Raw genomic sequence first — 21,847 nt, forward strand, 5'->3', positions numbered from 1 at the left:
AACAGCAGCAGCAGCAATAACAGCAGCAGAAGTAGCGTAGCAGATCTATTCCGCCAAGACCAAACATACAACATCGTCATATCCATCACAATGCCAAACACATTTAGAGAGTTGTCATGACAGAACTGTACATCATACCTCAATAATTCAGCATGAGTTTGCTGTGTTCAGAAGCACCCATCTGAATGTGAGATTTAATACGAGCCCTTTCATCTGTTGAAGCACACAGGAGCTGCAGTATAGTCAGGGGTAAGATGCCCTGTGTGTTGTCTTGACAAGATCTTTGTCATGTGTATGGGGCCTTGAAGCGTTTGCTGTCTGAGAATGCGAAGCCTGCAGTGCATGAATAAACTCTGCATGAAACTCACCAGTGAATGAGGCAGAACACTCAAATCACGGTCCTGCTCACACTCGATCCACTGCGATGTGTGACAGAGACACATTGAAGTAAAGAGCGAAAGCACATTATAACTCATTAACTTGAGGTGTTTTTCTCAGAACACGGAGGACAGCGCAAGGATTTCCATCACGTTCTTCCGTCTGTTTCGTGTCATGCGCTTAGTGAAGTTGTTGAGCAGAGGAGAAGGCATTCGCACGCTCTTGTGGACCTTCATCAAGTCCTTTCAGGTACACTGCACTGCAACACATGATTCTCTCTTGTTTTCCAGTGAGATGAGAAATTTACTAACAGCTTGCGCCCTCTCCAGGATTTACGAAAGACATGTGGCTAACCTTATTGCATGTGCATTTGTAGGAGTTTCCCTTTCAGACACAAAATGTATGTGAGGAGACTATTTAAATAACTTGATCACTCAATGTGACTTACTAAGTTTTGCGGTAGTCAGTTTACTGGTATTTGCGACAAAAAGTTTTTATGTGGTCTGCTAGAATACATTTACATAATCTGATATGCAAAAAAAAACGTAATGCCTTAAAATATCTTGAATGTAACTCGACACCCTTGCCTCATTTAGTATGCGCGGTTCTATGAATATGCAAATGAGCCCCGCCTCCACTCACTCACTCACTCAGCTCAGAGATCCACTGGTTGACGATCACACGTTGATCTGATTGGTTACAAGGTCGTTTGTGACGTCAGAAACACCAGCGATTTCAAACCGTGTTTTTGAGACTGTCTTTGGTTCACTGCAGTTTTAAGCAGGAAATACTCAGCAATGCTGGCGACTTATTAACAACGAAACGTCTAGGCATAGATGACATAATCAGAAACTATGGAAGCTTATAGAAACAGGAACTAAACACAGAGAAAACAGAAAACACTGAGCCAAATAATCTTCAAAAGAAGAGATACACACTTACTGAAGCTCACGTCTTCTGTCTGCTGATAACAGTTGTAACTCGCATCTGAGACTAATAGTAAACTAACCTGTCCATATGAAGCTTTTATTGCAGATTTAAAAACACATAAATTAAACTGTAATGTTGTATGTGTATCGTTTATTGAGCGATATTTAGTTCATATTCATATTCCTCCTCTGTCTCAGGCTCTTCCGTACGTGGCTCTGCTCATCGCCATGCTGTTCTTCATCTATGCTGTCATTGGGATGCAGGTGAATCATCTGCGGGTGTATTGCAGTAACACTCTGAATTATGAATTACAATAATGACATTGTTTTACACTTTTAGGTGTTCGGGAAGGTCGCTATGGTGGATGGAACCAGCATTAATCGTAACAATAATTTCCAGACCTTTCCACAAGCTGTGCTCCTGCTGTTCAGGTGTGTGTGTGTGTGTGTGTGTGTGTGTGTGTGTGTGTGTGTGTGTGTGTGTGTGTGTGTGTGTGTGTGTGTGTGTGTGTGTGAGAGTGTGTGTGTGAGAGTGTTTGTGTGCGTTTGTGTCTGTGTGTGTGTGTGAGAGTGTTTGTGTGCGTTTGTGTCTGTGTGTGTGTGTGAGAGTGTTTGTGTGTGTGTGTGTGTGTGTGCGTGTGTGTGTGTGATTAATATTTAGTGAGACTTACTGGGATGACAAAACCTGTACACTCATTATCAAAGCAGTGTAAAATAGTAGGCTATTAACTAGTAAAAAAATGTGAAGGTGAATTAATGTTTTTAATAAGGACACGTATTTATCAAAATATAAAATATGTTCTTCCTCAGTATTTTTGTCTTGTTTTAAAGATTTTAACATAACATTTAACATTTAAATCAAGATACATTCACTAGAGAAGCAAAATTACTTAACGGGACAGTTCACCCAAACTTTTGTCTTAATTTAATCACCCTCAAATTGTTCAAGTTTCTTTCTTCTGTTGAACACATGAAAGATATTTTAAAGAATGTTTGTAAGCAGACAGTTGTATTTTTCCTAATATAGAAGTCAGTGGCTGCCATCAGCTGTCTGAAAACATGAATGTGCCATTAATTGTAGTAATTCCCATAGTGCAAGCACAGGAGAGTCAGTGATTGTGTTTCCCCGTGTGTGTGTGTGTGTGTGTGTGTGTCAGGTGTGCGACGGGTGAAGCGTGGCAGCAGATCATGTTGGCGTGTTTGCCTGGGAAACTGTGTGACTCTGAGTCCGACTATAACCCTGGAGAGGAGAAGACCTGCGGCAGCTCCTTCGCCATCCTCTACTTCATCAGCTTCTACATGCTCTGTGCTTTTCTGGTATTACTCTCTAAATATTTCAGCTTTTAAGATGTGTTTAGCGTTTGGTCAGGACCTATGATGATTTCCCATCTGTGTTTAGTGTGTGATGTTGCTGTTTGAGCATGAGAAAGCTCCAGTTCTTCTCTATATCAGTGTCAGTGTTTCTGAACTCCTGAAACGCCTCCATTGTAGTCTTGAGTTTCTTCCGGGAACGAACACGTCACAATATTCCTCATTATAATAATTCATACGCAGAATAAAGGGGCGGGGCCTGGTTGAGTTAGTTAGTAGTGTGTTAAACTGGCGGTTATGGAAAGGGGCGGGACATTTTCCAAACACACTCGAAGCGCTCGACCAATCACAACACACCGCTCCAGCCAACCAATCAGAGCACAGTGTGCTTTTCAAAAGGAGGGGCTTCATAGAGACAGGAAGTAAACAGAGCGTTACTGACAGACTGGGAAGAGAGGAGCCGCAACAATGGAGAATATGAGGAAAATAATCAACATTCAAGCAGGAAAACCTGTTCTAGAAGAGTCTGAAAACAACATCACTTTGTAAAAGGGCAGAATAGTTCCTCTTTAAGCATAATCAGTTTCGAATAAAATAATGTGTTGTTATTGTCTTTTTCTCTTTAACATCTCTCTGAACTGTTTTCTTACTCACTGTTTTTTATTTAGTTATTTGACACAAATTGTAGGCTATTGCTCAGTTTTATTACTGTTCCCCCCTCCCAGATCATTAATTTGTTTGTTGCTGTCATCATGGACAACTTTGACTACCTGACGCGTGATTGGTCGATTCTTGGACCGCATCATTTAGACGAATTCAAGAGGATCTGGTCGGAATATGATCCCGAGGCCAAGTATATATTCTAAAGATGTTTTACTTCTAGTTCACTCTGTATGTTTTGTTTGACAGTGAATACAGTGTGTGTGTATGTGTGTGTGTTTATCAGGGGCCGTATCAAACATTTAGATGTGGTGACGCTGCTGCGCAGGATTCAGCCGCCGCTGGGCTTTGGCAAACTGTGTCCTCATAGAGTGGCTTGCAAGGTATTGTACATAACACACACACACACACACACACTCACTCATGATCAAATCTTCATTAAACTGGTCGTTCAGAGACTAGACAGACAGGTGATGCACTCTAGTGGCTGAACACACACACACTTTCTGTGTAATGACTTTCTATGTGGGTGTCACTGTTGATTAGCACAAATTCAGTAATTATGCTCAGACTTATAATTACACTCCTACTGTCACGAACACGAATCATATAAGTACATCATGATCGCCATTTTAGGCCTAAAAAAATCAGCAAAAAATCCTGTGAAATCCTGATGGGACCATTTATGAGCCTGTCATATATATAATACTGTTAACTCGAGGAAGTGTAAATATAAACACACATTATATCTTCCTCATAATCGTCTGTCTCCAGAGGCTGGTTGCCATGAATATGCCACTGAACAGTGACGGGACGGTCATGTTCAACGCCACCCTGTTCGCTCTGGTCAGAACTGCGCTGAAGATCAAGACTGAAGGTAAAGCTTTGGTGACGGAGACTTCCACACGTCTGTGCTGGTGTGAATCTTACTCACGAGTGTGTGTGTGTGTGTGTGTGTCTCAGGCAATCTTGATCAAGCCAATGAGGAGTTACGAGCCGTCATCAAGAAGATCTGGAAGAAAACGAGCATGAAACTGCTGGACCAAGTGGTGCCACCTGCTGGAGGTCACACACACACACACACGAACACACACACATACATATGCACACACAGACGCACGCACACACATACACACAGGCGCTCACACACGCACACACATACACGCATACACACACATACGCACACACATATGCACACACATACGCACACACACACATATGCACACACAGACGCACACACATACGCGCATACACACACATACGCACACACACACATATGCGCACTCTCACGCACACACACATACGCGCATACACATACGCACACAAACACACACATATGCACACACACGCACACATATACACACACACACACATGATCGCACGCACACACACACGCAAAGAAAATAGTCCAGCTTAAGCAAGTTCAGTGATGGTTAATTTTTGTTGTAAAAAAGTTATTAATTGATTTCATTTATATATATATATATATATATATATATATTAAGGGTGTCACGATTTCAATCTTAAATCGAAATCGATCGAAATTAAAAAAAATTCTAATCGATCGAATTAAAAAATGGAATCGTCGATGCTGCCACGCCCCCATGTCACGTCCGGTCGGTCGGCGTCCCAAGCGGGAAAAATCGCAATCGCGCATGCGAGACAGAAAAAACTGTGCTCCAAACCGTATAGCGCGCGCACGGGAGAGAGAGAGAGATCTTGCGTATGTGCCTCATGAAACGCATGTAAGACAGAGAGCATCCTGATTGGCCGGTTTCAGCTTTAAAAAAATTAATGTAAAAATCGAGAATCGAGTCAAACCGTGACCTTAGAATCGAAAATTTAATCAAATCAAGGATTTGGAGAATCGTGACACCCCTAATATATATATATACACTCACCGGCCACTTTATTAGGTACCCCATGCTAGTAACGGGTTGGACCCCCTTTTGCCTTCAGAACTGCCTCAATTCTTCGTGGCATAGATTCAACAAGGTGCTGGAAGCATTCCTCAGGGAGTTTGGTCCATATTGACATGATGGCATCACACAGTTGCCGCAGATTTGTCGGCTGCACATCCATGATGCGAATCTCCCGTTCCACCACATCCCAAAGATGCTCTATTGGGTTGAGATCTGGTGACTGTGGAGGCCATTTTAGTACAGTGAACTCATTGTCATGTTCAAGAAACCAATTTGAAATGATTAGAGCTTTGTGACATGGTGGAAGTAGCCATCAGAGGATGGGTACATGGTGGCCATAAAGGGATGGACATGGTCAGAAACAATGCTCAGGTAGGCCGTGGCATTTAAACGATGCCCAATTGGCACTAAGGGGCCTAAAGTGTGCCAGGAAAACATCCCCCACACCATTACACCACCACCACCAGCCTGCACAGTGGTAACAAGGCATGATGGTTCCATGTTCTCATTCTGTTTAAGCCAAATTCTGACTTTAACATCTGAATGTCTCAACAGAAATCGAGACTCATCAGACCAGGCAACATTTTTCCAGTCTTCAACTGTTCAATTTTGGTGAGCTCTTGCAAATTGTAGCCTCTTTTTCCTATTTGTAGTGGAGATGAGTGGTACCCGGTGGAGTCTTCTGCTGTTGTAGCCCATCCGCCTCAAGGTTGTGCGTGTTGTGGCTTCACAAATGCTTTGCTGCATACCTCGGTTGTAACAAGTGGTTATTTCAGTCACTGTTGCCCTTCTATCAGCTCGAACCAGTCTGGCCATTCTCCTCTGACCTCTGGCATCAACAAGGCATTTCCGCCCACAGAACTGCCGCTCACTGGATGTTTTTTCTTTTTCGGACCATTCTCTGTAAACCCTAGAGATGGTTGTGCGTGAAAATCCCAGTAGATTAGCAGTTTCTGAAATACCCAGACCAGCCCTTCTGGCACCAACAATCATGCCACGTTCAAAGTCACTCAAATCAACTTTCTTCCCCATACTGATGCTCGGTTTGAACTGCAGGAGATTGTCTTGACCATGTCTACATGCCTAAATGCACTGAGTTGCCGCCATGTGATTGGCTGCTTAGAAATTAAGTGTTAACGAGCAGTTGGACAGGTGTACCTAATAAAGTGGCCGGTGAGTGTATATATACAGTATATAGCCTATCTGGAAAAAAACGTGATGTCATCATCCAGCTCTGTTCAGTTCCCTTTCGAGGAAACTCGAGCTGCGTCGAGACGCGGTGGGAACGCCCCTGCGTGAGTGCGTCGTGAAGCACGTGTATATTCAGTCCAATGGAGAGACGAGACGTCATAGGCGGGGGACGTCATCGACCAGGAAACTATAAAGCTCACCTGAAAACAGACCGCGCTGTGCCTTCAGCGAGCGCTCTGTGAAACTGTCTCTGTCTATTAATTGTTGTTTGTCCACAAGCATAAATTATATATTTAGACAGGAGTATGTCGAGCAAACAGCTTTGGATCGTGTGTTCGTCACTGCCCTCGCTTCATTACTCGTGGGGACACACGCGATTCATGTGCTGTCTCTTTGGGAGTGGAGCATGCACGTCAGCTCTAGTAAAAGGGGGCTGACAGTGTTCATTCATATATTCCCCACGTGTAACATATGCACTATGGAGAGTTTTAGCTCTGCTCCTGCTGGCTTTCTTCTCGAGGGAAGAAAGTGAATAAAGATTCTTTGGCTCGGATCTCGCGTTTGCCGAGGCAGCGCATAGATTACGGGTTTGCAATGTATAACATGCGCAGGGAACTGTGCAGACGGGAATTTCCCTTTCTCTCGTTCTCTTATGATTGTGTGCAAACTAATTATGTATTCTTTATTGTTTGAGATTATACTATGAAGTCTATATTAATACACTATATTCAGCCTTTCACCTCGACCGTTTTTTCTTGTCTGCTTGATATTTGGCTGCATTTAATTTTTAAAAAAAATTTATATTTACTCATTTGATCTTTGAGGACTTAAATGTCCTTCCATGTAGCCATCCGTCCTCATCACAGGAAGTCCCTGAGGTTCGCTTTCGGGGGCGAAGTGTACCAATATCGGTTTCTTCCGTTTGGCCTAGATAAAACTAGGCCAGTCACTGACTGTGAAACAGAGACTGTTGGGTCTCATGGCAGCTGCGTCTAATGTAATAACTTTTGGCCTCCTGTACATGAGACCCCTGCGGTGGTGATGCAGAACCAAGGGGTTTTCTCAGAGGGGAAATCATGCATATTTTCGCATGATCAAGGTCACATGGCGATGCCTACATGCCTTGTGGAAGAAACCTTGGTTCCTCGCCCAAGGCCCAGTGTTGGGGGCTTCTTGTCGTCGCGTAATGCTAACGACAGATGTGGGGGATCATGAGTGGTCGCTCGGCGCAAGGTCTGTGGCAGGACCATCTACTCTCTTAGCACATCAATCGGCTAGAAATGATGGTGGTGTTTTGAGCTCTCAAACACTTCCTACCAGACCTGAGGGGCAACACATCGGTGGTTTCTTACATCAACCATTTGGGGGTCTGAGGTCACGTCACTTTATGCAAACTGGCACCAGATCGTCCTGTGGGCCCAAGGGAATTTGCTCTCTCTAAAGGCAATTTACATCCCGGGGTTTTTAATCCAGGAGCAGACATCCTGTCGAGGCAGGGGCCCGGGGAATGGAGACTCGCCCCTGTGGTGTGTAAAACTTTGGTCAAGCGGAAGTAGACCTGTCCGCATCTTAAGAGACGACACACTGTCCCCTGTGGTTCTCCCTCAGTCAGCCAGCTCCTCTGGGGCTGGACGCTATGATGCAGACGTGGCCGAGGTCACGTCTGTACGCATTTCCCCTGATCTCTCTGCTCCGGGGAGTTCTGGAGAGAGTTCGCCGGGACGGGGCCTGTCTTCTGTTTATAGCCCCGTTTTGGCAGGCCTGAGTGCGGTTCTCAGACCTAGAGTCTCTCCTCGACGGCTCTCCTCTGGAGATTCTGCTCGGGGGGACTTTTCTCTCAGTCGAGCGGGTTGATCCTTCACCCCCGCCCAGAATTGTGGAAACTTTGGGCTTGGCCTTTGAGGGGGCCCAGCTCATAAGTTCAGATCTCTCAGCAGAGGTTTTTGAGACCATCCTCCACTCCAGAGCTCCCTCCACGAGGAAACTCTACACCTTGAAGTGGATATTGGGGAGACGCCCTCTAGTAACGTTTCCTTCGTGCCACTGTGAGACGTCAGACCAAGATACTAGGAGTATGGCTGCTTCTAAAACATTATTGTCAGGAGTTTCCCTTCAATATGTTTGTGATGTGGCGGGATGTTGCCTCGCAGCTCACATTAGTGAGGTTTTAGTCCTTGATCTCGGCTCCACTCCAGGGGCGCAGGTGCTTTCGTCTTGGTGTGCGCAGAGATTTCACACGGACAGGCGCTTGTTACTATGGCGTCGTGGGTATAGTGTTCCCACAGCGCCTCGACGCAGCGTCTCGTTCCCTCTTTAGGGAATAAGGGTTACAGTCGTAACCTGAGACGTTTTCATATAATGGTGTCAATGCAGGCAGATCAATAATATTGTTGAATATTAAATGTAATGTAGCTATACATACAATATAGTTGTCTGTAATGAAATGAGTTGGTTATTGGCTGTGTGTGTGTGTGTTTAGATGATGAGATCACTGTTGGGAAGTTCTATGCCACTTTCCTGATACAAGATTACTTCAGGAAATTCAGGAAGCGTAAAGAGCAAGGGCTTGTGGGAGGCCAGCCGCTGTTCAACTCCACCACCGCTCTACAGGTGAACTTACACTTGAACATACTTCAAACCTGGTGTACTGAAGGTGTGTGTGTGGGTGTGTATAAAAACACTAGATCCTGCTGTACTAATATGGCCTACTGAGTAGATTTCTTAGTAAATTGAATGTGTGTGAATCGATGATTTAATGAATGATGTAATACTGATATAGATTTTTTTTTCTTTCTATGACAACCACAAATATTGAAACTATGATATTTTGCCTCAAAGGAATAGTTCACTTAAAAATGCGAATTCTGTTATAATTTACTCACTCTCAAGTTGTTTCAAACCTTTATGAATTTATTTCTTCTGCTGAACACAAAAGAAGATGTTTTGAAGAATGTCGGCAACCAAACGGTTGATGGACCCCATTGACTTCCATACTATTTTTTCCCCTAATATTTTATTCTTTTGTGTTCAGCAGAAGAAAGAAATTCATACAGGTTTGAAACAACTTGAGAGTGTCTTATGACAGAATTTTCATTTTGAAGTGAACTATTCCTTTAACAACTTTGGAAGCTTGTTTCCATCACTCAATAAAAAAGATCATTAGGACTTTTTAATCTCACAATTCTGACTCATAATTGGGAGTTTGAGACTTTATAACTCACAATTCCCAGCTTATATCTCAAAATTTTAAGAAAAAAGGTCATAATTGTGAGTTATAAACTTGGAAATGCGAGTTATAATGTCCAAATTGTGAGATCGCGATAACCTTTTTTATTATTTTTTTTACTTTGTGGCAGAAACAAGCATCCATTAAAAGCTAATTGAAATTATGCTTAAAAATAAAAAAGGCTGATAAGTGGAAAGTAAAAAGTGCTTCCATTAAACGCTGCCCACAGACATGGAAATACTGTAAAAACTTCTCCTGAATGATGATAATAATGTTAAATATGTCACAGGCTTGTCACATGCGTCTCTTCTGCAGGCTGGTCTGCGCACACTGCATGATATCGGGCCTGAGATCCGGCGAGCCATATCATGTGATCTCCAGGACGAAGGACTCGTGGACGTCAGGAACCTTCACGAGGAGGAAGAGATATATGGGGTAAAGCGATCAGTGTTTATCAGTGCACATCTAACTTAAATAGTAGAGCTGCACGATTAATCGTTAAAAGATGGCAAAATCAATCATTGAATCATTCATTCAAGAGATGCGTTCACTTGTTTCATTACTGGATTAATCAGCGTTTTTGAAGTATTTATGAGTGAGTCATTGAATCATTCGTTCAACCGTTTTTAAAAAATAATTAATTCAAAATGATTTAACATTTTAAATTAGCATTTTGTCAGAACCTCTAGTAAATTAGATGTTATTTTGTTTAGTTGTCAGATTAGAATTGTGATTTCTGTTTAAAAAAAAATCATGATTCTCAATTTAACCAAAATTGTTGCCGCTCTATTAACTAGTAGAGCATTGCGCTCGCAAACCAAACGTCTCGGGTTTGATCCCAAGGAATGAATGTGTGAACTGATCAAATATATACCTTTTTCAAAAGCAACATAAAAGCATCAAAATATGTGTACAGGGACGTGCACAGGGGGGTTGCTCAGGTTGCCCGGGCAACTGCCCATATGCCCTTCTCACTCAAGTTGCCCTTCTCACTCAAGTTGCCCTTCCGAGAAAAAAATTAAATCGTACAATAGGTGCAGAATTTCACGTAGGCCTAGATTAAAAAAAAAAAAAAAAATCGCAAAGCCTCATTCACTTCCATTCGGGCACCGAAAGTGAAAGTCAGTATGAAGGGCAAACGCTGCACGCGACCATAGACTGCACGCGACCGGCGTAGGGCCACGCAAATTACTTAAGGCCACGCCTCCATCTCGTGTCATAGTCATAGCGCGCCGTCAAATGTGTAGCTACAACATCTACGACAAAATGAAGCGAAACTATCCTTCTGGTCACGAAAAGAGGAAGAAGAAAAAAACCATGAGAGTGAATTGCGGGAACAACAATCAGGTAAACTTGTGTTCTCTCCTCTCTAAGTTTGATGTCAGCAAAGTTTGATGTTTTTCGGTCTTGCTAACCTAGCTGGGCAGGCAGTGCATCTCTTGCATCACTTTGTGGCTGACAAAAGTGAGAGTAAAGTACAATTATTTATTACGTTTGATTTTGATAAACGACAAAGTGCAACGGTGTTTTTTATTGCAGCTCGGAAAACATAACCGCGTCGCGTGTGTTATCATGCGTTCATATGCGCGTTGCCGAAATGAAACTCGCATTTTTCAAGCAGAAATATGTGGAGACCAGACATACTGTACAATACATGCACGTGAATGATGCCACTCCCAATCAAAGTACACATTATACTTTTAAAACAAGACACTGATTATCAAGTCTCAGTGTAGTTACAAACTCTAAACAACTGCACTAATTATGCAAGATAGAAAGCAATGTATTGACAATTTGACATTGATTGACTATTGATTTATAGGCTATATTGAATTAAAAATGTTGATTAGCTGGACATACTGGTCAAAATGGATGCACATCCCTCAGTAAATAATAACCATAAATCAAGAATTGCTTCAACAATAATAAAAAATAATAAAAAAAATCATACTGATGCCGAAAATGCCCAGGCTGTAGAAAGAACCAAAGTTAATCCCAAAAGCCAAAGCTCAGGGTTATTATTTATTATTTTCTTCTTATTTATGTTTACTTTAATATTCACTTACTTAATAATATTCACTTATTATCTTAACATTCTATAGAAAATACTCTATTCAATAAATATTGTGTGTTTGAACCTCATTCTGTTCTATATTGTTGTACTTATTATTTGACTGTTTTGTTTAAAGGGGGGAGGATGGGAGTGCTGAAGTGTCAGGTGTGACTGTGGCAATGGCAAATGGTTTACATAGCTCACGACATCAGAGGGCCCCTTAGCAGAATTTTGCTTAGGGCCACAGGGAGGTCAGGATCGGCACTGGGTGTAGCAGTCGATTCTGTTCCTTACCGGAATTCCTGTTCCCTTTACGCAATCATACTACAAATCATGCGTAGTTGCCCAGATGAGCAAAAAGCACAATTGAATGTACGGGAAGCCAAAAGGTTAAAAAAGGATTGTATTTTTTCCGAAATCTAAGCGTTTTATTTTATTTTATTAGAAGCGAGTTTTTCCCCATCTGTCAATTCAATCCAGATTATTTATTTAAAAAAAAAAATAAAAAAATAATAATAATTAAAAAACAATAAACAATAATATGAGGAACTCTTTTTCTCATGTGTATTTTGGTGACATTTAACATATTGTTAATACATTTTGTATACTGTTTACAAAGTTGTATATCATAAACCTGTCATCTTTGACGTTTGCAATCTTTATAAATAATAATAAGACCATAATATGAGGCATTGCGTTTGGAAATAAACACGATCAGATAAGGCAATTTGTATGGGCAAAATTCAACTGAATATATTCCTTCATATAGCCCGTGAGTTTTGGGGGTAGTGCCCTTTTTTCAGGTCAGAGCAACTGCCCCACAAAATTCCTGTGCACGTCCCTGTATGTGTACATATGGGGTAAGATGCCCAAGACGTCACTAAATAACTGAAACATATTATAGAATGGTTATACTCTTTTTCTTATACTCTCATTATTCTTGACAAATCTTACATTCGTTTAGATTTGTAGTGTAAAAAATATATAAAAACTGTAACAAACCTCTGAAAATGTGACGTTGATGTCCCTGTGATAACAGACCAGTGTGTAAAACTCTTGGACGTATTTTAAAGAGTCTATGCTGTAAACTTTACATACTTCACATACTTTTGAAAATCCAGAGTTTAGTTGATCCTGATAAGCGCTCATTTTCTGTTAGAAAAACAACGGCTTTCCTTTTCCATGAGGGGGTTTGGCATCGCGGCGGACCGACCAATCAGAGTGTTTTTTGTGTGCCATAAGCATCAGACGTCCTGAGACTATAGTTATCATAGATATAATACTGCTTACAGCTGCTTATGAAGCCTCAGGAGCTGAGAAGTGTCCACATACTCTAAATGGTTGACCAATCACAACAGACTGGGCCAGCTGACCAATCAGAGCAGACTGGGCTTTTCAGGAAGGCAGAGCTTTAAAGAGACAGGAACTAAAAGCGTTTCAGGCGGAGGGTAAAAAGAGGCGCTGTAGCAATGTACTGTATGTTTTCTAAACTATAAATGGTGTAAATGTATTCTAGCAGACCACAAAAATAAAGTTATGATCTTGTGAATGAGCATAAAATGGACACTTAAAAAATATATAATATATAACTTTTATATATTATATAAATATATGTTTATGTTTAATGGTTTTATGTTTAAAACAACACCAAAAACCTTGAAAAATTATATTTGAAATCAAATGAAATGCTTCCTGTTATAAGGATCTCTATATTTTTCAGACATGTCAGTGTATAGGATTCGATAAAAACGAAGGACTCGATGGGAATTGTTTTTGATCCTGTATTTGTTTGATCCTGAATCTGTTGTGTGTATTCGCAGAGGAATGGAGTTGTGATTGGGAGTCTGGTCAATCATGCGAGTGGAGATCAGTACAGCACCAGCGTTACCCAGCGTCCTTTGCAGCTCCCGCTCCCTCTTTACTGCCAGTCAGACACCAGATCCTCCAACTCGAATGTCAACAGTGCCAGCGTGCCGGCGGGCCCCGTCTTCACCAACGGCTGGCACAGTCGGCCCTCCAGGGGCCTGGTGTCCTCTCTCAGCTCATACCTCAACCTCAGGAGTGATGGAGAAACACAGCTCAGGACTCACTCCAAGAGGTGAGAGGTCACATGACCACAGGATCACCACAGGAAAACAAAAACAAACAAACTTTGGGCTTACCCAACTCAGTTGTCGTCAAATGAACGGCCGGAACACATTAAAAGATTTCTGTTTTTTAGTTAAAACGGTGTCCTGTAAGCGGACCCTAAGTTAATAACTAATGATCTTTGCAATGGAAGTGAATCAATCAAAAACTATAACAATAACTTTATTCTAGAGCTATATATATTGCCTGCTCACCCAGTTCCTTGATTATTACGCAGGAAAGAGAGTATAGTTCCTAGCCATATTGTCCTAAAAAATCACAACTTTTAATTTTCCGTCTGTCTTAGTTCACGGTGTAACTACAGAAGAGGCAAGTTTTAAATAGGAAAAATATCTAAACTGTTTGGTCATTTTTTTTAGAGAGATGCTAACAGTCTAATCAGATTCAGTGATCTATGCTAAGCTATGCTAAAAGTGCTAACGCCAGACCCGGAGATCAGCTGAATGGATTCGAAAACGGTAAAACTCGACTGTTTAACTCTAGGGGAGTTGGAAAATGAGCCTATTTCCAAAAAAAGTGGAGTGTTCCTTTAAGTAAAGTAAACTACTATGGTGTGTTTTCCTAATGATTGGATGCTCCTGTGTCTCGCAGGCCTTGCTCTAGTGCTGTCGGATATCCCACTATCCACGTGCAAAACCCCAGTCATGCTGACATCAGCGATGAAGACAGAAACTCAGTTACGGAGTATTACAGCGGAGACGAGCTTCACGAGGAGGACTTCATGCTGGCTAGAGACAGGTATGGCTTACAAACTCTTCAGAATGTGTACATCAATAATAGCAAAATATCTTTATCTTCTCTTTGATTCTCTTGCCAGGTCGTACAAAGACTTCCAGGACACTTTGAGTGACTGTGCTGCGGTTCGACAACTGGATGTGTGTGAATGTGTGTGTGACGATGATGAGCAGCTCATATCCCAGCAGTCTCAGAGGTCATCAAAACGACAATGTGAGATATTAGAAGAAAATTAATAACACTCTTTTAATAGTGTCGCACCAAGTGGCTTTCAAACTGCTTTTAACTGAGAGCTAGCATTAGTTAGGGAATAAACATGAGGCTGAATTGCTCCAAGCTGTTAAGATCAATGGAAATGCGGTTATATCAATATTTTATGGTACAGGGTCCTTTACTTTCTTGCTTTTCATTTTTGCATAGAAAATAGTGCAGCACTGGACAAACGATGAAGATTAACTAGGCTTTTAATCCTCTGTTTGGTCATTGTTAGAATTTTTTACTTTATCAGAATATTACGAAACTTGGTAAAGGTTTTGGCGCTTGCTATATGAACACACATACAAAACATTATGGCTATGTTTCGAAAAGGTTAAATGGTTCTGAAAAAACAGTCACACTAGTGTTCCTCGCGGTCAAAAATGAATGGGAAACGTCTCAGGTTACGACTGTAACCTTTGTTCCCTGAGAACAGGGAAGAGACAATACGTCATTCGACGCTATGGGGAACGACAGGTGTCTGAAATCACTATCAAATCACGTCAATCACATTGACCGGCGACAGCCCGTGAATCATTAAAGCTGCAGTCCGTAGCTTTTCCTCTTTGTCGCCATCTCTCTGTTCGAAATCTGTAACTGCAGTGATTCGCGGAATTATCATCTTTACGTGGGTTATAAATCGGCATGAAACAGCGCGGATGAACACAGTGTTTTGAGGCGAGTGGTGCTGTCAGTGCTGTGTGGATACTGTCATACAGAATCACAGATTCACTTTTTGAAAGTTTGACCAACATAAGAATTTTCATAAGAAAATGTCTTCTGAACAAGTAAGTAACATCCATTTTTGTTCTGACCAACTAAGGGGGGAAAAGCATTCGACATGATAAGCTTTGTTAGATTTAATCAACGCGATTTACAGCAACCGTGCAAATTATAGCCTACTTTGTTCTCAAATTGTTCATGTTAACAACATCACATCAGCATTGCGTGACTATTGTTAAATTTAATGTGTTTTATGGTTACCTGTGTAGTTCAGAATTCATATTCTCCATAATAGCAAAACGAGAAAGGCACAACAAAGGAAACTCCATAACTGTGTGAATTAAGAAAACGTACTGTTACACGATTGAACTATTGAAACGTCTTACTTGTTCAGCAGAAAAAAGCCGTCTCTTCTTCCGTTTTGAACCCCTTCAAAACACGGAGTTCACGCACTTTTCAAAAGCCCCGCCGATGTTTAAATCCTTATGTTCGCATGAGACGGTTTCTTTCTCTTTCTCTAGCCACCTTAAATCCGAAGTACGAAGTCTTTTGGGTTTTATAACTGCTGAATCTCCAGTTGACACTGATGCTTGTTGTTTGGATCTTTCTGGATGCCATAAGTTTAATTATGTAAAGTGCTGCGAGAAAAGCCTATACATCTAAACATCTCGTCACGCGCAGTATAACCGGCTAGCCGAAACTCCTTCTTTATGTGTACTGGTGTGACGTAATGACGCAAAGACATGCTCGAATTTCCCGCGGAAACCCACCAGTAACACTGGAATTAAAATCATTATTACAAGCTAACCGTTTTGAATCTAGCTATGGCAAGCAGATAGTTTTGACCACTGGCAGAATAACATTTTTTTAATATAATTATTGTGGATTATTTTTAACTTAAAAAAGCTACGGACTGCAGCTTTAAGTGAAATGATTAACGTGCGACCTGGAAGTATAAAAGGGCGCCTTGCAAACGTGACAAATCACCTTATCGTCTGAAGGGACTGTACGGCAGGCAAGCCCCGAGGCATGGCAGGGAGACGTATTGTCTCGTTCCCTGTTCTCAGGGAACAAAGTTACAGTCGTAACCGGAGACGTTCCCTTTCGAAGGGAACTCAACAATACGTCATTTGACGCTATGGGGAACGAAATACCCACTCCGCCATGCTGAGGGGAGTGCATGCCCAAAGGCAGTGACAACTGTCAGAACCAGCAATTTCAAATGAAACGCTAGAACCACTCACCGTCAGGTCACACTGGGCTGTCAGTGACAGCATTCCCTACGGTCATAGCCCAAGCTAAAAGCCTAGCAGGAAAACCTCCATAAACATGGTTAAATGAAAAGGTCTACCTGGGCCTGCTCAAAGGCCTAGGACCACAACTTCAATTAGAAGGGGTCCCTTCTAGGGAATGTGGCTAGGGAACCCGAAGGAACCCCAGCCAGTCACTATTCAGGGGAACGTACTCACCCCGAAGTGCCACCAGGACGGCCTGACCTGGTGTCAGAGCATAGACACTTAGTCTGGCCACTTCCTGTCTGTCCGAAGACAGAGCCTCTGGACAGTTGCCTTAAGTAAGGCATCCAAGCCGAGGGACTGCGAAGCTGGCTGTGAACCACTCGGCCCGGATCTCAGAGACGGGATATCCTGGAGAGTATGATTACCAGCGAGGTGAGTTTCTCTACTCGATCCATGGATCTACCCAGTGCTTGTGTTTCAAACACTGAGGAGGCCTGTGAAGGCCTAAGGGCTGATCTAACTGGGAGGCCTCACGAGAGGCCTACGACCGTCTGACCAGACTCAGGAGTCCGCATGCTTATAGTGACCCTCCGTGAGGGGAGCACATGGTCCGCCTGGTAGGCAAACCAGGCTGTAGGCAGGAAAGAGGTTCCGGGAGGGAACCAGTAGCAGAGAATGAACACTTTAGTCGAGCCAGGGCGCAAGCTCACCTTCAGCAGCTGCCTGATAAGGCCAGCTGAAATGATAGCAAGAGGCCACTAGCTTCCAGAACCCAGCACCGCTAGTAAACCACTCACAAGGAGGCCTAGAGAGGCCTACAACCTGATAACCACAGTATGTGGGGACCCTCAGGGAGGCCTGGAGAGGCCTACAACCTAATAACCACAGCATGTGGGGACCCTCAGGGAGGCCTGGAGAGGCCTACTACCTGATAACCACAATCCGTGGGAACTCACCTTCAGGGAGGCCTGGTGAGGCCTACTACCTGACCGTACTCACTCAAGGAGGCCTGGGGGAGCCTACTACCCGATAACCACAATCTGTGGAAACTCACCGTCAGAGAGGCCTGGTGAGGCCTACTACCTGGACGTTCTCATTCAAGGAGGCCTGGAGGAGCCTACTACCTGATAATCACAGCATGTGGGAACTCACCTTCAGGGAGGCCTGGTGAGGCCTACTACCTGACAGCCCAAAAATATTTGGGAGCTCACATTCAGGGAGGCCCAGAGAGGCCTACTACCTGATAGCCAACGTAGGTGGAAATTCGCCTTCAGGGCGGCCGGGTGAGGCCTACTACCTGATAGCAACAGTATTTTACTGGTAGCTGAGTCCGGGTGACAGTTCCAAGGCGGCCTGCTAAGGCCAGCCAACTGGGGACTCGCCTATCAGGGAGGCCCGGTTGGGCCTACTAGCTGATAGCAAGTCAATTCTGCTACAAAGGAACACTGTTGGGAACCATACTACACCAATGTAACTATTGGGCCCACCCACAGGAGGCCTAGTACGGCTAGCTACCTGTAGCGGCATTAAAGTATGTCCCACAATGTTGGGACTCACCTCCGAGGAGGCCTGTTTAAGGCCTACTACCCAGCGGTGAGTCAACTGCCCGAACCACCAAGGCCAACCAATTCTCTCGAGAAGTAGCCTATAGCGCCCTCTTGGGGGCTGCTCATACAAGGAGGCCTGCTAAGGCCTACTACCTGATGGCGCAGCCTTCGTTGGCAGATAAGCTGTTTACACAGCGCCTACAGTATCCTGGTGCCTAATCACATTACCCACGGCAGTGTACTCAGCAAGAGAGCTTAGCACCCTTAAACAAGGGGAGTACAACATACGCCACTCTGCCTCAACGGAGGCCCCAGTTAGTCAGGGGCCTACCATCTATGCATGGGCGTCAGCTCAGGGCAATGCTCTGGCTACAGGGGAGCGTACTTCAACCAAAGAAGAAGTGAAGGCTTACTTCATACTCGACCCGAGCCATAGTGGTGCGAGGTAGGATAAACAGAACTGGGAGTGAAGTACTCAGACCTACCCTGAATCGCAGGGGAATACTCACACCTCACCCTGAGGTTACCAGGGGGCGGGCCTGCAAGCGGCTCTAGGGGTGACAGAAATGTATCTGTGCCCAACCTAGGGGAGTGGGGCTTGAATGAAAGCCAACCACCTACAACCCGGCGCTCGAGCAGTAGGTCAGCGAGGTAAGTGAAGCCCATACTGGCGGCCTAAATCCGTAGGCCAGTTCTGCACGGCAGGGTCGGCCAGGAGACTCAGTCTTCTTCGTGAAGCGAAAGACGGCCTAACCCTGCTCAAAAGGACTTATATACCACGGAGGCCTAACTGAGGCCTGCCATGTCCTTATAAACCATCCTCTGCACCACGCTGCATTACTCTAGTCACCCCAGAATGCAGAGAAGGGGGCGGGCCTTGGCCTAACGACTCCCATGGGAGGAGGCTGTTTATTCAGGGATGCTAGAAACCTACATTCACAAAGTGAAGGGTCAGAGGAAGAAATGCTAATTATAGCAGAACGCCTCTATTATCCCTGGCACAGCCTAGGCCAGCTATAGAGGCGGCCCTGGTGAGGGCCAACCTGCAAGCACAGATCAATCTGAGGGCTCGGAAGAGCCACCACCTAATAAGGAATAAAGTCTGTATTATTCGATACAAAAGGCTGCATGAAATACTCAGGAAAGTCAACGGTCCCGTGGGCCGGACTAAAGATCTATCTGAAGCTCTAGCGTCAGTCAACACTCTAAATAAAATTTTAGAGAGAGATCAACTACTCTTACCCTGAGGTGGCTAACAGCCCGAAGGCTAATATAGTTCTCGTTCTGGCCACCTAACGGGGAACTTCAGGGCCCTGATAATCCAATAAAGTTCTCTTACCTTATTACCTTGACATGACCCCATAACTCTTCATACAGGGAATGAGGTCTGTAAAGAGAAATATGTTATTTTTTAATCACAAAAAATACTCTTTGAGAAGACCCGCAGGTGAGCTGCGGCGTGCAAAGCGAAGATTCGCCAGACAGTTCTTTACGAACCTGGGAACCGCCACTTTACATGCCTGAAAGGGGCGTTTCCACTAACCAAGCCCAGGTGGGCCATCAGAACATAGTTCTCATCATAGGCCCATGCCCGGGCCTGATGTAATGAACGCCTGGGGGTCAGAAGAGAGAGGGCAGATTTCGTGACCCTCCGGGGAGGTTATCCATTACCGACGCTGTGAGCGTTTGTTCTGGATAACCTCCCTCAAATCTCTTCTGTTGCGGGAGTCACGCCTCCTCTACGACCTGCTCCTTGAGGGAGGGGGCGCACGAGAGGCGACACTGGTTCGCTGGCCCTGCCTACGGTCCTCAGACCGTGAAGGGCCAGGCTCTCCCGCCTGCCTGGGTGCGGACGCGGATCTCAGCGGTATGCATGTCTTAAATGCTGCTGAGCGCGCCTTCGCCTCCCTGAACTTCCCCACCACCTCTTCTACAGAGGTGCCAAAGAGTTCGGAAGGCGAAACGAGGAGAAAGGTTTTTTCTTTCTCCCCGATGCCAGCTAGATTTAGCCACAGATGCCTCTCTGTGGCCACCATCGCCGCCATCGACCGACCGATCGTGGCAGCGGTTTGCTTGGTAGCCCGGAGAGCCAGATCTGTGGTGCGGCGCAGCTCAGCCACCGCCTTAGGGGACAACCCTGCCCCCTGGTCAAGATCCCTCAGCAGGTCGGCCTGGTACGCCTGTAACACCGCCATGGTATGAAGTGCAGCACCGGCCTGACCTGCTGCCGTGTATGCTCTGTCATTCAAACGAGCCGTTGTTTTCAGCGTTTTTGGATGGCAGGGTTGGAGCTTTTACTGTCGCTGCCCGCCCAGACACAAGATAGTTCGCAAATGTCTCGTCAATGGGCGCCATTGACACGTACCCATGCTCTCCGATCCCCTCAACATCAGCGAAACTGGCCTGCTTTTGTTGGTGAATACGGGCAGAGTATGGGTTCTTCCATGCCTTCTCGATCTCCATGTGCAGATCAGGAAGGACTGGAAGGCTCACCCGAGCTGGTGGTGTATGGCCGGGGAGAAACTGATCATCGAGCCTTCCGCGAGCGGCCCCTCCTCTAGCGTGCTGCCAAGGCAACTGCAGCCTGTCAGCGGCGCGCTCCATAACATCCACTAGCTCAGAATACATGGGGCAGGGTGGCTGAGGAGGTTCAAGATCTTCCTGATCATAAACCTCCCCAACCATCTCCTGCGCGTCAGGAAGAGCCGCAACTGCAGGTACAGTCGGTGAGTAATCTTCCCCATCATCGACCTGCAGTTTCACTCTCGTCAGCCGTCGAACCATCTGAGAGGTTTACAGCCCTCTCAAGGCGATCGACAAGCTCCATCTGAGAACCCCATGATGAAAGTCGCCGCTCTGCCTCAGCACGAGCGAGACCTGTACCATGAGGAACAGATGCTGAGCCCCCTTCACTCGAGAAGAGGGCCAGACGAGAGCGGAGCGTTTTGAGAGAAAAACGCTCGCAGTTCGCACAGAGGTTTCCCTCGAGAACCTCCCGTGTGTGCTCTTCTCCCAGACAAAAAACGCACAGCTCGTGTGTGTCAGCCGGTGTCAGAAACCTCGGACACGGGTTGGTACACTTACGAAAACAATCTGCTTTTGCTGTGCGTTTCATCGTACCTTTTTGCTCGTAACTTGAGTGGCGTTTCATACAAAACAGTCCCTGAAGACGATGAGATGATTTGTCATGTTTGCAAGGCGCCCTTTTATACTTCCAGGTAGCACGTTAATCATTTCACTTAATGATTCACGGGCTGTCGCCGGTCAATGTGATTGACGTGATTTGATAGTGATTTCAGACACCTGTCACGCCTGAGACGTTCCCCATAGCGTCGAATGACGTATTGTTGAGTTCCCTTCGAAAGGGAACTACTTTTTTGAGATATTAGCTTTACATTTGGAACACAGCTTGTTTAGGTTTATACTGTAAAATAGTATTTTAATCTGCCAAGCGTCTTCTTTAATATGAGACCAAACTTTAGTCTGTTGCTCCAAAGTATTCAAGATTTACGACAGTTTCAATGGTAAATT

At 44.4% G+C, this 21,847-nt stretch overlaps 1 protein-coding gene across 5 annotated transcripts in view; it reads left to right on the forward strand.

Annotated features, from left to right (window-relative positions):
- cacna1db (calcium channel, voltage-dependent, L type, alpha 1D subunit, b) overlaps window positions 1-21,847 on the forward strand; it is a 145,712-nt gene that overhangs the window by 113,352 nt on the left and 10,513 nt on the right. For all 5 annotated transcript variants that reach the window (XM_056246929.1, XM_056246930.1, XM_056246931.1 and 2 more), the window contains 13 exons: window positions 499-627; window positions 1,506-1,571; window positions 1,648-1,739; window positions 2,465-2,624; window positions 3,344-3,471; window positions 3,565-3,661; window positions 4,053-4,155; window positions 4,242-4,343; window positions 8,871-9,001; window positions 9,933-10,052; window positions 13,491-13,768; window positions 14,410-14,556; window positions 14,636-14,766. In XM_056246929.1, the coding sequence (XP_056102904.1) occupies window positions 499-627; window positions 1,506-1,571; window positions 1,648-1,739; window positions 2,465-2,624; window positions 3,344-3,471; window positions 3,565-3,661; window positions 4,053-4,155; window positions 4,242-4,343; window positions 8,871-9,001; window positions 9,933-10,052; window positions 13,491-13,768; window positions 14,410-14,556; window positions 14,636-14,766 (1,684 nt within the window). The remainder of the gene's footprint in view (window positions 1-498; window positions 628-1,505; window positions 1,572-1,647; window positions 1,740-2,464; window positions 2,625-3,343; window positions 3,472-3,564; window positions 3,662-4,052; window positions 4,156-4,241; window positions 4,344-8,870; window positions 9,002-9,932; window positions 10,053-13,490; window positions 13,769-14,409; window positions 14,557-14,635; window positions 14,767-21,847) is intronic.

The sequence above is a fragment of the Rhinichthys klamathensis genome, unplaced genomic scaffold (genome assembly GCF_029890125.1).
Source record: "Rhinichthys klamathensis goyatoka isolate OS25496 unplaced genomic scaffold, OSU_Roscu_1.1 h1tg000040l_1, whole genome shotgun sequence".
NCBI classification, from domain to species: domain Eukaryota; kingdom Metazoa; phylum Chordata; class Actinopteri; order Cypriniformes; family Leuciscidae; genus Rhinichthys; species Rhinichthys klamathensis.